Consider the following 15,264-nt stretch of genomic DNA (forward strand, 5'->3'; position numbering starts at 1 on the left):
ACTATTTCTAAAATATTTCTCTAGGAACACATGACCAATTTTTCAAAGTACCTAGCTATGAATCTTAAGATAAATGGTATAACTCTGAAAATGTATTGTTTATATTTGAAATTTTCCTAGACATACATAGAATGGCCTCCAAATATACTCCAGGATAAGCAGCATCTTCCCAAGATCCCTCTGACAAAGATCCTACTCTGGCTTTCTCAATCTTCACTAACTAATATTGTAATACTTTGTACCCCAGGACTCCCCAGAGACCAAACAGCACCTTACAAATTAACCATGCCTAAAATATCCATTTATTCTAGCATCTTACTGTCTAAACATAGCACTACTAAGGCTACATTTTCTGCACTTCACCTCAATTACATAACATCTTCTGATCTTCATTCCCATTTATGACCTCCTCAGAAATACTACATGCCTGTTCATATACTTGCTTCTTGTTTTTACTTCTGTGCATGGATGTTCATGTCACCAACAATCATGTATGCAAGGGGAGCACACACATGCATAAAATACTAGCCCAGACTTCTACCAGCTTATGGTCAAAGCACAACTAGACTGCAATTTAAATGACAACCATTATTGAAAAGCTTATCAAAATATAATTACTCTGGCATTTAAATGTGCCATTTTGCACAGATAAGCATTTCATTCTCAAAGATGCTTAAAGATATACATTGATCTAGTTACTGATAGCAACTATGAAAAATCTAAAATCTGAAGACGCTTCAACCAAGCAATCCCAATTCTAAGTATCTATACTGTACTTGCATATGTGCTGACCCAAGTGCATACACAAAAAAAGTGAAGGGAATGACATCTGTACAACAATCTAAATGACTGACAAGAAAGAAAGAGTTAAATAAACCATTTCTATCCATCTAATGTAACACTATGCCACAATTAAAAATAAAGAGGTAGTTACAATATTTAATTGAATAGATTTCCAAGAAAATAAGGCATATTGCAAAAACATTATAGTTTTATCATTCCATTCATGTTTTTTAGATGATATGCTAGATTTAAGTATATATTTATATAGAAATGAACAAAAAAAAGTCTCTCAAGAAACACTGCCACCTGATAACTTCTGTGAAAAGAAGTGACAGCCACAGGGGCAAGAGGGTAGCAAAATAACAGCAGTCTTTAGTTTTTATGAACTCTAGTTCTCCTATGCCATTTTCAAATCTTTGTTCTCTGTTCCTTCTCTATCAGGCCTGCCCTGACCAACCCCAACAAAAATCACAGCCTCCTCCCACACTCCATCTCCACACATTCTTTTTTTTTTTTCCTTAACATACTGCTCCTATCCTATTGTAACAATAATTTACTAATTAACAATTTATTTTTACTCCTATTAAAATGTAAGTTTCACAGGGACAGTGATTTTGCTCTGTTTCTCTCACTGATATGTTCCCAACATTTCCTAAAACACAGCAGGCACATATTTAATGTGTGTCAAATATTATATATAATATATACACACATATATAGGTACATTAAATATTAATAAATTTAACTTTTTAATCCCTATATAATAGATAAATAAAATACTGTATGCTCTCCATAATTATAGGAAGCAGTTGGGGGTGGCTAGCAAATCAGAGGACTATTTTAGTTAAAAGCTGAAAGCACCTGGTAATATAGCTCGGGATATGAAATGACAGCACTATCAAGAGTTTAGAATACTGGCCCAAGAAATAGGGTCAGGTCATTCCTAAAATGTAGTGGTAGTGTTTACATGAAACATGTATGCTTCCATAAAATTCAGAAGTCTATTCATATGCTTCCTTAAATTTGTACCAATCTGTGACAGACACATTCCATTGGGAAATCAAATGAGTCTAGATTCTATGTTGCCTACAACTTTCAAATCCCCATCAAGATCAACAGTGAAGCTTGAGAATCAACTCACAGTTTACCCTACATTATTCCCTTTCTTACCTGTGCACAAAATATTCTTTCCAAAAAGATCCTGCCATTAGCCAAATAAGTTATCAGCAATTTCAATGAGCACATAGTAAAATATTCTCTTAACCAGTTCTCATGGGGAAAAAGACCAACACCCATTCTCTATACTAGTAAGGCAAGATCAATGAATATCACTCAGTGGAGATGTCCTGTAGTAAACCAATAATGAATGCTTTTGGGGTCAATGACACTACCTAAAGCATCTCATTATGTTCTACTTCTAAGAAGAACTCGTCCTTTTAATTAGAGATACTCTTAACAACAGATGAAAAAAAACTTGTACTCTGTGCTTTGCTCCAGATTAAATGGGAAAGTGGGCAATGAGAGGGCAGAGTACATGAGACCTACTTAAGATCATTCTAAAACTCTAGCACAACATCTAAACTCTAGCACAGCATTCTAAAACTGTAGCCAACATGCCCTGCTCTGACGCTTATCACCATTTCTCCTAGCACAGGGGAAAAATGTCCTTGACTAAAGCTTATATCTTACATCTGAAATGGAAAAAAATAATTCATGTGATTATCATATGTCTCCATGATCCTGTTCTCTCAACAGGACCTGAAGGAGCACTACCACTGAGAGGCAGGTATACTGAAAACACCCAGGAAAGACCTACAGTGGCCAGGATGATGATGGGAGAACAAAGGGAGAAGGGCTTGCAGTTCTGTCAATCACTCTTACAATGCCCAGCTGGCTACTGCCACTTAAAACCCCATGGTGAGATTTGCTCCTCCCAAACAAAAGGAAATGCCTACCAATCTTAAAAAGTTGGGATGGACATACTTTGTAGCCCAACATTTTCTGTTTTCATAATGAGAATTTAATAAGGTCTATATTAATTACTAAGTCTAAAATATCTGGAGCTATTTAAATATGCTCAAATTTCCTCTAAGAGAATTACTGAGCTATAGTCATGACTAGACATTAAGGATTAGGATAATTAATCAGATGGAGGAATTAAAGGAAAAATGATCCCTTAATCAAAAGATGAGCAGTTCTTAAAAATGAAGTCATTAAATGAGTGCACCTTGCTTACCTAGTTACATCAGAGATTTAAAAATCAAGACAAATAGTGTTTCTAACCATTTAGTATCTGTATTACTGTAAATTGAAGATTTAGAAGAAATTTTGCCTGTATGCTCACCTATGTTTTCTAAATGTCAGTAATATTAAGAGTTAAAAGTAATTATTACCCAGCTGATGCCGAGGCCTCCACTGAATATCTTATGAACATGATTTAATCAATCCTCAACAGCAACCTTACAAGAACTCTGATTGTTCCTTGTTCTAAAGGCAAGGGAAATTGAGGCTCAGAGTAAAGTAATTTGCTGCAATCTGTGCAGGCCAGAAGAAACTCAAGACAGAATTGGGGCCTACAATAATGACGTACCTTCCCTTTTTTGCCCTACTCTGTGAGATTTTCAGTCTATCTCCTAAATGGATTAGACTGATACCACAGGGCAGAATGAAGTGGTGGAAAAGTACATACTCACATAGATAGACAGACAGACTGACAGAACTGCTGCTCACCTCTGGATTTTCTTCTTTTACTCTTCGTGACTGTAAAACAAATATGTACTCATTAATATGTACATACACACACACACACACACACACACACACACACATTCTTCAGAAATATAATGCATGCAGATTTGCTGCTGGTCACCGGTGTCATTTACCTTTTCCTGAGAAGCTGCTGCTTTCCCCTCTTCACTTTTCTCATCCATCTCGTCGTCACTCCACTCCCAGTCCCCGTCTTCGGTTTTGTGGAGGTGACCGCTTGACCCTGGAACTCGTCTTACCTGAATCAAAACAAGCCCACACCACACTTCACTAGTTGAATCTGCAGGGCTCGCTGGTACTGCTGTATGAGCTACATGGCACACACACACCACCTTGAAGATGACCCCCATGGCTATCAGTCCAGCGATAGCTAAAAATCAACACCCAAAGAGACCACACAGCCTCCAGACTCCCACACTTATTCTCCTTCCAAAAATATTGTGTTCTTGAAATGCAACTATTTTGGAAGAACACCACACACATAAGCCATTATACACTGAGATCATTGTTCACTTTTACTCAGTTAACCATTTTATCAGTTACTACATATACAAGGCCATGTGATAGGCTTCAGAATTGCCTAAGGAAACACACACAAGCAATGGACCACTGACGGAGCGAAGGCAGGGAAACCCAGAAGCCCAATGAAGCACACCAGACTAGAGGTCCCAGCTAGCTAAAACCTAGACCACAGAACAAATACCCTTCTGTGGCTGCCTGGCTCTTTCTAGAACCTGACATCATGCCCATGTTTCCAGGATTCTGCTCAACCTATTTAAGCAAACAAACAGTAACAGGCTAATCCTAACAGACTTTGTGTAGTACACTAGAGACTTGTGAGATTGTACCCATGCAGCATGATCATCCACAGCCTTGCTAGTATTTAGGTTATAATCAGGCTGGCTTCCTCAACTATTTCAACTAACTTCCTTCCTTCCTTCCTTCCTTCCTTCCTTCCTTCCTTCCTTCCTTCCTTCCTTCCTTCCTCCCTCCCTCCCTCCCTCCCTCCCTCCTTCCCTCCCTCCTTCCTTCCTAACTAGGATAGAAATGTAATCCATGGGGCATGCCTTCCAGATGTCTGTGGTAAAGTAACATTTTTAAAAGGACAGGATGACTGAGAATGAGCCTCTAACCAAAGTAATTTGCCTTATTAAAAAGTATAGTGAAACAAACAAACAAACAAAAAAAAAACCCTAAATCTTAAGGTTCATGAGTCTACTTCTATTCTAGAACTAAAATAAAGGATAAGAATTGAAAGTGGGGAAAAAATGTACTGAGTCATAATTAAACAAAACACTGTAGCAGATGAAGATGATGTGATGTAACAGCTCATGGCCCAGTGAATCAGAGGATCTTGAAGTACAAATGACCTTTCTGACTTCCAATTCAACCCCTTCATTTTACAGACAAGGAGATGAAGGCCCAGAAAGTGCCCTGAGATGACAATGCTATGAAGACAAAATCTAGGGAGAAACGAAGCTTCAGACTACCAATCTCTTTATGCCATTGAATGACTATCAGAAAGAAGTGATTGAAAAATGTCCTGTGAAGACTCTGAAAGAGTGTGATATGAAGAAAGGCCATTTCCCATAATAGAAATGATTTAATTATATCACAGGCACACCATTAAACACAAAGGAAGCACCAAAGAACTTAAATCTAAAGCAACTATTTATACAACTCAGGTCAATGTGAAGCCACAAGCAGCACATGCTCACAGTTAAGTTAAATTGGAGGGCATTGCCATGTAATCTGCAAAAGTAATCCTGATCACTTGGTCTAGAATATCTGAGCTCCAACAGAGAAAGTTAAAAGGCAAGTAAAAAGTTATTAGTAATTGCATATAGTTATGATTATTTTAAAAGTTTTTTTTTTCCCCAATCCAAAAAAAAATATATTTCTTAATGAATTCACCTTTGAAACACTTAGGACTTAGTTAAAACCCCTTGAGTGCTTGATGTAAGATATTTATTCCACTTAGATTTTGAGTTCCTATAAAATCCTGTTCTAATGATACTGATTTTAATGGTGCTTATGGATGATGGCAAAGTACTATAGAAAAAAAAATGCTGAAATACACTTCAGGATTTTCAGAAGAGATTGCTCATTTTAAAGCTACAAAGAAATTACTAAGGGAAAAGAAAATAATTTTCTGTTGACATATACAATAAAATGAATTATTTTCTTGGCAACACTGATCATGGCAAGGGCCATGTGTCAAAGACTGCACTGAAAAGAAAAAAATTTAAAGCTTTATCTGTTATAAAACAAACTATTATCCAATAAGTGAGAAAACTATGTGTCAGGAACAGAATAAAACTCTACCTTACTAAAATTATGAGAATTAGTATTCTTCAAGAGATCACACCAAGGAAAGTTCTTCCTGGAAACAGCCCAGCTATGTACCCTAGCTCACGCCCTCCCCTCTCTGGGTCTGTGTTTACAAGATCAGTTCCATTTCCACAAGCAGATCAAACTACAAACAATAAAATGGCCTCTTCCATTTCTATTTTATCTCAGAACCCTGGTTGTCTCTTTCAGTTTTATTTGCTAGAAAAGAGAAAGATAAATAAAAAAAAAAGGTCTAGGATTACAGTCCTACACACTTAAAAAAAAATGATGGGACCAAGCCTTTACGTGACAAATATTAGTTAAACAAGTTAAGTATAAATATTGACTAAATTAAGACAAAGAACATTCAAAAATCTAGGTAGGGAAACATATAGATATAACAGTGGCGAGAACAAGAGGCCAAGTTTGTCTTTGAGAATGTCCCCCTGGCCTACTCCTAGGAATAAACTTGCAGCAAAATTTGAAATCCAGGTTTCACGGTGTATTTATATGACAGTGACTTCTAGTGAAAGAACAGAAATCAATTTTACAAAGTTACATCCTTGTAGGGAGTTTGTAGAGATGAAGAACAACTTTTACCTTTTAGAAGCAAGGCAGCTAAGCCTCATTTAGTTTAGCAAATGATCTTCTTATTTAGGAACTGGAGAAGAGTTTAAAAAATTAAAAACTCCAAAAAAAGGTGTGTGATACTTTTTATTCTCACCCTATCTCCTCGATGACGACAAGGGAGATTATTTACCTTAGAATTCTATTTGTATCATTCCTATTCAATTAAATGATTTGCTCATTTAGTAAAACCAAGAGGTAGTAGAATGATTTGTTCTCTATTTTTGGTCAATAGTTTAAAAAAAACAAACTTCAGTGCTTCTATGAGAAACAAGCTCAAATTAAGTAGCACCTAGAGGAATTCATAATTCCACAAATTCCTCAAGTCATAGTCAACAATAATGAGGTTAGAAAATGTTTTGCATGCAACACTATTTATTCCCATACTGGAAATAAAATACAATTAAACAGTTATATTTATACAAACCTGAAAAGGAGAGCAATATTCACATTCTCTATACAACATTTTTATGAAAATTCATTAAATAAAAGAACCAAAGTTATGATTCTGACAAAGGGAGAAGATGGGCTCAGCTGGACAGACAGAGGAGCTGTGTGGCTCACTGGTCAGTTCTGGTGGCCACCAGGCCAGATGTCCAAGGCAGGGCTGGGAGACAGCAGCCAGGGGAAGAACAGGGCAGCAAGGTAGAAAGAAAAGTCGCCAGAGTGCTCTGCCTAATCATTCTAGTGTCCCTCTGAGCAGGAGCTTTCTATAAGTGAGAGGTGGTACAGGATCTCAGGGGGGGCTGCTTGGCCTCTGACACCAGAACAGGGAGGAAGAATATGGGGGAAAATATAAGGGAGCCAAAAGATGAACTTTCTAGGCAGGGCATTCGATGTGAGAAAAGGAAGTGTGTGACTCCAACATACTATGATAAATGTGACCCAAAGAAATACTGACCACAGTTTAGTAGAATGGTTCTCAATCTGGCATGCCCATCTGAACCACCTGCCAGCTTCTTCCACTGCCACATTAACTTCATCCTGGACATGGGACTTCATATGAATGATTTCCTCCTTACTGGAAACCCTATGGTTGGGCTGACCTCTCCTCTACCTGATGAAGCTACAGTGTGCCCAACCACCGACTAAACCTGGGTCATCCAGGGAGCTCACCCTCTGTCTGCCCATCGAGGACACATAGGACAGAACAGAAGGCAGCAGTCAGTGACATTTCTGGTCTCAGGCATCCCATTAACTTGAAGTATATAAAATGTTTCTAATTAATTTCTGTTTATAATGTACTTGAGGCACTGCCAAGCAAACAAAAAGCCTTCTATGTGATCGAATATTAACAAACATAATGAGACTTCGATAAGGTTTCAGCAGTAAATATTTTACTGTCTCTGCAGCTCACAGTTTGGCATCGCCCCCTCTGAGCACCACCTCTCTCAGCAGTACCTCCATTCTGCGCCTGATGCCTGGCCTCACTGTCCCCTCCAGCCTAGGTCCTCTCCTGCCTGCCCGCTTTACTCCCCCATCATGCAAAACTTGAAGCCCACAGCTGACGCTCCATGCTGTACTTCCTGGTACCCCAGCACTGGCCCCTGTCCATACGGTCCCTCAATTCAACCCATTCCTGAGAAGCCAGCCCTGGGATTATCCTGGACATACATTCACCATCTCTTGCAAACACAGCTGACCCTATTCTTTGACCTTAAGCTCTCTCAATCCTGTGTTCATGACATTGTTCCTTCTACCTCTCTTATCCTTCTCTGCCTCCTGCTATTCTTTGTACTCTGTCTTTACCAGAAACATGGCTGTTCCTCCCCTGCATACAACTTGAGATGTCCTTGGAAACTTCATCTCCTCATCTTGTTTTTCATGTGCTTGGCTGGATATGAACATCTCAGCCATTTCTCAAGACTGAATTTGTTACCTCCAACCCATTTGTTAATCCTCCACCCCCTGCTTCCTTCAGACTCTCTCCAGTGTTGTCTGAGTTAACAGCTCCCCATGCCCCCCAGACTGCCACCCACATCCCCACCATGGTGGCAAAAAGCACAGTCATATAAAGATCCTACCATGAGGCTTAAACATAATAAACACTCAAGACATCACGGGTGATATTGTTATTAATACATGTTGATCTTTCCTCACACTCAGATCTATCCGACATTACATTTTGTAAATTGACCTCCTCAACTGCTACTGTACATCAGGTCCCTTCAACAGTGATCTCTGGCCTCTCCTAATAAAACAAACTACTGACCAGTCTCTGAGCATCAAATCGCTTCCCTCTTTTATCCTTTGTTTTGCCACAGGAGCACACGAGCACTTTCTTAGTGTTCATTATCATAGACAGGCTGTGTCCAGAGTCTTTAACATTCAAGTATCTCATACTCTACCCCCAAAACTTATTTCCCACCACTTCCCTTTAGACATCCTACCATCCAGCTATGTACAAATTGCCACACTATCCCCAACTCTACCATTTTACATGTATATTACATGCATACCTTGGCCTGATCTGCCTTTCTGTGGGATCTATTTATCAATTTTTTGCCAATCCAAGGGACTTTAGTGGAGCTCCCACTTGCAATTTTGCCTGTACTTTATGCCATTCTGCTTAGCATTGCCTTTGATGGATGAACTATCAACTGTATACCTCCTCAGGGCAGAAAGCTTGCCTTAGCCATTTTTCAAAATCACTTTTTTATTCATTCAGTCAACAACGTTTTATTGAACAACCTACCTTTGTAACAAGGTCTAGATCAAAGATGAAGAAAAATCAAAGCCTCTACCTTGAGTAATTCATAGTTCAGAGAGATGGACAATATTTAAGATAATCATTTCAATAAAGAGTGAGTGCTATAACAAAAATATAAATCTGTGAGACCATAGAAGAGAGGATAACTTTCAAGGGATAGTATTAGAGAGTATCTGTTATTAAGACATTCATAAGAGAGCTGGGCGTGCAGAGTAAGAGAAGTTATTTTACCCAGAAAAAGTGAAAACTTAATGAGTCCTACTGTGTCTTGTAACATGGATGGATCACAAGGTAGTGGGTTCTAGGGGTTAGTTCAAGGAAATGGCTAAAAATAAGCTGTTTAAAGAACTATAACAAATCCAAAGGCCTGCGAGAGCTAATCAGAAAATGCAGAAAGCCAGCCAGCTGAAGACATGGGTGACCAGGCGAGAACCTGTCTCCCCCTAAGGGTGCATCCAGGTAGATTGACAGCAGGCAGACTCAGCATTGCCAGATCTGATTTTTCTGAAATAGATAATTTGGATTTTTACGTGACTTCTCTTGATTTTTAAAAATGTTAATAAAAATGTTAAGTTGTTGTTTTTTTTTTTTTAATTTCTCTGCACACCCTAAAGAATAATACATCAGCTGGGTGTGGTGGTACATGCCTGTAATCCCATTAACTCTAGAGGCTGAGGCAGGAGGATAACGAGTTCAAACTGAGCCTCAGCAACTTAGTGACGTCCTAAGCAACTCAATGAGATTCTGTCTCTAATAAAATACTGAAAAGGGGCTGATGATGGGGCTTGGTGGTTAAGCGCCCCGGGTTCAATCCCTGGTACCAAAAAAATAAAAAATAAAGAATAATGCGTCAACAGGACAAGTTTGGCCTGTGAGTTCACACCTCTGTTGTACACTCCATCAGAAGGTCTGGAATTCAGATGATGGGAAAATGAAGAAAGCATTCAAGCATGTATGGGAGGTAGGAGAAAGGTTGAATTTGGAATTATTTTTTGAGGGGTAACAGGAAAATAACCACTGAGCCACATTCCCAGTCTTTTTTTTAAATATTTTATTTAGAGACAGGGTCTCACTGAGTTGCTTAGGGCTTCGCTAAGTTGCTGAGACTGGCTATGAACTCACGATCCTCCTGCTTCAGTCTCCAGAACCACTGGGATTACAGGTGTGCGCCACCATGCCTGGCTGAATTTGAGATTTCTGAAAGTAGAGCAGAAAATGTACTGGAACTTTAGGGTGATAACAGTAGGAAGAAATCAGTATATTAATTGTCCCAGTCACTGTCAACACCTACCTAATCACCCCAAACTGAGCGACTCAAAGCAACAGCAATCATAGACATCCCATGGCAGTCAGATGTGCTTCCATAGTGGCTGACAGCAAGCACTGAGAGACCCCAAGTCAGGCAAGTCCTTTCCAAATTCTTGACACACAAACAGTGCAAGATAATAAAATGACTGCTGTTGATTTAAGAAAGTTGTCAGTGAGGGCTTAAAGTGAGAAAGATGTTGCTGGAAGCTGGAGGAGAGGGGGACCTTGTTTTGCAGTGACACTGACATCTATGGCAAAGAGGGAAACAGAAATGTACCTAACGAATTCAATGATCTAGCTAAAGAGATTTCCAGGCAGAACACTTAAAGTGACACCTAGATTATACTCCCTGCCTATGATAAAATGTGAGCAGAGAGAGATGAGCTAAGGAACAAACTATGAAATATAAAATTGCTTCTCACTCCCAGCTTCTCCAAACATTAAACAATTCTCAAACCAAGAAACAGCTTCAGAGCAAACACCAAAGTCAGGGTGAAATGGCATGACCCATTATTGAGACTTCTGAAAGATCTAAGGTATTGCCTCATAGACACTTTGAAACATACCTGAGGTCTAACAAGGATCCTAAAAACTTGCCTTGCAGAGGCCCTGAATTAAATAACAAGTCTTCTAAGGCTCATAAAGGTGTTGTCCCGATTCCACCTCATAGGGAGCCCCTGGTAGACAAAGCACCTTTCATGTGGATCTTGTCTAATGGAATGAATCCAATAAAACCCATAGAAAACCCACAAAGTTATTTAGATATGTGTACTATGAAATGTTGCCAGGTTAAATAAACTAAAAGAAAAGAAGGAGTGCCAAGTAAAAAAGGGCCTTCAAATTCCCAAACTTGAGAGCAAAGGCAGTCTGAGAAGGCTACTGAGCAACAAACACTGGCTCTTTCTTATGGAAAAGGAAGGATGACTTAGAGAGCAAAACCAAGAGCCCAGAGACTGAAACCGAGAGCCACAGAAAACAGTGGAAGAAGACGGTGCCCTGGTCAAGGAAGTGGCCCCATGCACCTGACTAGATTCCAGAATCACTCTAGACTCATGTCCCACTGCTTCCTCTTTTGGGGCCAGCCTCTAAGATGTGTGTCCCCCTGTTGTATTTTGGAACTGGTCCTGAGGATCTTTATCTCTACTCGGATCTGGTTTAGATGACAAATCCTTCACTTTAAGCCTGATGCTATAATAGGATGAGACTCTGGAGGATCTCAGTAGTGTGAGAGTGTATTTTGTGTGTGGGAGAGATGTGAACTGTCATGGCCAGAGGGTAGAAGAGAGAATAGTCTTTTTCCAAAGATGCCCTGAAGGGCTGCGGTTGTGGCTCAGTGGTAGATAGAGTGCTTCCCAAGCACAGTGACGCACTGGATTCAGTCCTCAGCACCATATAAAAATAAATAAATAAAATAAAGGTATTGTGTCCCTCTATAAAAAAGATGCCCTTAATAAGATCTTCTGTGGGGGCCGGGGTTGTGGCTCAGTGGTAGAGCGCTTGCCTAGCATGAGTGAGGCACTGGGTTCTATCCTCAGCACCACATAAAAATTAAAAAATGAAATAAAATAAATATATTTAAAAAGATCTTCTGTCCCACAGGTTCTTCTATAATCCTGCAACTCCAATGTCAAGAGATGGAGTCCAGCACCCTTTGTTTTAATCTGTATGGGTTAGTGCCTCACCCATAGCCATCAGAATGAGGCAGATCAAAAAACCTTCCAAGGCTAAATGAGAAAAAGTGACAAGCCTTCCACTGAGCTCACTGGAACACTAAGAGCTGAAATCCTCAGGCATCCAACTGACCTGCAGCCTTCACACTGCCAGGTGGCCCAGATAAGCCCTGAGAAGAGAGGCCTGACCACCTCCTGACTGAAGCTGAGGCTGCCTGAGATCAGAAACCAACCGGCCTTACCCACAGGAACTGGGAGACCTAATGAAAGAACTGTTGTTGTTTCAAGGCATAGGTTTAAGGTGATTTGTTATATATAATTAGTTAGACAGGATAAGGACTATGTTAGGAGATTTACTAAATTTAACTTTCATTTTTGTACACTTAGTAATTCTTTAAATAAGCAAGGACACAACATTTGAGACCTGCCTTTCCTTGCCATATAAGAGACCTGTCATACTTTGCTTCTTGGTCAGTGTTTTCCAGTTATGGACTTCTGGGCCTCCGAACACTCGGGTTTTAACTTAAATTTACAAATTATTTCCATCTGACCATGTTATTACATATTAAAATACCAAGAAGAAAAGAGACCATTTCTATTAATCATAGATAAGTGGCTACAGCTAAATCTTGACCCTTTTTGCCAGTGATTCCCATTAACATTTTGCTGACCCCTTGCTTATCTAGTTCTGCTAAAATTTAGCATTCTTTTCTTTCGAATGTAAAAGGACAGACTAAAGATATGAGCATATGAAGTTTCTATAGGTTATTCAAAGAACTTCTAGAGAAACAAAAGACTCTCATAAGTTAATAATAAAGGACTCAAAACACTGGGCTAGTTCATTGAAGGACACCTTGTAACAACTTCCTTATAATGTTTTACCATTTTTTAAAAATGAACAGAATCAAATTTGATAAATGTTGCTCTTCAGATAATGACAATGGAATTTTGTAACTTTGGAACTCCAACATGAAAAGGCAGTCTCAAAAGAGAATGTTCTGGAAGTTTGAAGGAAACTCTTATGAAAAAGATGGCACCCCAAAAAAAAAAAAAAAAAAAAACAGAAGCAATTAGACTTCTTATTCTGTTTTAATCCTATCAGAACTTCAATATGACATTTCCCCAAGTGAGGGCGACAAAGAACAATGACAACAGCGACAAGCCAAGAAAGCAGCATCCAATTTTGCAACTATTGTCTTTGGGAACTAAAGCTTCTGCTGGAACGGGTGCCAGGCGGATCTGTAACTTTACCTATTAAGGCAAACAATAGGAATGTTCCATCCTGTAAGACAAATAACACAGATGAGCAAACGCTTCTTGCTTCTGGTAAAACCAAAGGGGAAAATCATGTCTGGCCCTGGAGCAGAGGCAAAGCTGCCTGGATACAGCAGCAAGTTATGAGCTAACTTAACTGCAGAAGAAGGAGCCCTGGGGAGTGAGAGAGGCTACAGCCAACTGAACATGGCTCCAGGAGGGGAGCTAGACCGTTAGAGCCAGAAGAATGCTCACAGTGACTCAGAAACACTGTGGTGGGCAGTTCCAGGTGTCATCCTGGCTATGCAACAGTCACATTATTCCTTTGAGCCCTCCCCTAGGCATGGCTGTGAAGGCATTTAGTAGATAAAATTAGAGTTCATGCCCGATCAGAAGCCAGGGGAATTATCCTTGATGATCTGGGGGGCCACACTCAATCAGTTGAAAAACTTTACTTTGGGTTCCCACCTGCCCCTCCTAACAGCTTGTACTGTGAACTTCAGCCTGGTTAACCAGCTTCCTACTCCAGCAATCCAATTCTATGCAATATATCTCTTTATATGACTCTTACTGGTTCTGTTTCTCTGACTGTAGCCTGACTGAGCCACACACTAAACCCAGAAGCCTCACTATGGGCATTTACAGGCAAAAGGCAAATTAGCTAGCAAAGAACACGCCAATAACAGCATCCACAGGTTTTGTTAGTGTAATGTGGTAATATCTCCAAGTGAAATATTAAGAGGAACTGAGCAGAAAGGACAATAAAATAAAAAGTAACGAAGGTGGTACAAACTATGGTAACTTATCAGAGACTGGATTCTTACCATGAAAAGACACCTAAAATCAAGAATAGGGGTTAGTTACTGGTTAAACATCATTTATGTTAAGTCTGAGTACTATAATCAACACCACCACCTTGGTAACCTTCTGTTAAGAACCAACTCTAATTACAGAATAATGGAACAGGAAAAAAGCTTGGAAAGATACTCAAATGTATTGATTTTTGTGCAGTGAAAACTACATCCAGACTCAGCAACTCTCACACAGAATGTAATACAGAGGATAGCTGTAATATTATAATTTCACTAAGACATCTGATTTTGAAACATAAATTTATGGGAACATTTTAGAATAACTTTTAGATATCAGTAACAAGGAGTTTTATTGGGAAAAAAAATGCTTACTAACGACCCTACAGATACATTTCAGATATTACTCAGCTCATCGTTCCTGGTTAAATGACAGAAAAAGTACTTCCACGCACAGCAAATTTCCAGCATGCTGGCCATAATCAAGGGCCAAGTCTCATCACCTGCATAGACTGAGACACATAATATGCCTCTTCCACAAGGAAGAGAATGCCTGGGAGGCAGCTGCCATCCTGGGCTCCCTGCAGCAGAGCTCTGCAGTGTCTACTACTGATCAGGGTAAGGGTTTCACATGGAAGCATGGTTATTCTTTCTGGTTGTAAAATTAATAAACATCCAGATTATGTATGGAATAGTGTGCAGCTGATTAAAAGCATCAAACAGACTGTTAAGATAAAATAATCAGAAAAACCTAACAGATAACAAAGTGTCCATCACTGTACAAAAGAAAACAAAAGGAGGGATACATATGTGTTTCTAGGTATGTCTACATGCACAGAGAGCATTTCTGGAAAGGTTCACAAAATGTGGTGATGGCTCCCGGGTTGAAAGGGGGGGACTTCTTTTTCACTATGCTGTACACAGTGAAAGGAGTCCCAGTAGAAAACACCTGTCTCCCTAATTCTGCACTAATTTAGAAATAAGACCAATAAGCATATTGGAGCCA

The 15,264-nt window shown here is 39.4% G+C and overlaps 1 protein-coding gene across 1 annotated transcript in view; it reads right to left on the reverse strand.

Annotated features, from left to right (window-relative positions):
• Positions 1–15,264, reverse strand: part of Stk39 (serine/threonine kinase 39) — a 266,714-nt gene that overhangs the window by 105,001 nt on the left and 146,449 nt on the right. Inside the window, exons 11-12 of the mRNA XM_046447447.2 lie at positions 3,666–3,788; positions 3,514–3,543 (exon numbers count right to left, since the gene is read on the reverse strand). Coding sequence (XP_046303403.1) covers positions 3,514–3,543; positions 3,666–3,788 — 153 coding nt within the window. The remainder of the gene's footprint in view (positions 1–3,513; positions 3,544–3,665; positions 3,789–15,264) is intronic.

The sequence above is a fragment of the Marmota monax genome, unplaced genomic scaffold (assembly GCF_021218885.2).
Source record: "Marmota monax isolate L192 unplaced genomic scaffold, Marmota_monax_Labrador192_F-V1.1 WCK01_AAM20220418_F8-fsc00007, whole genome shotgun sequence".
NCBI classification, from domain to species: Eukaryota; Metazoa; Chordata; class Mammalia; order Rodentia; family Sciuridae; genus Marmota; species Marmota monax.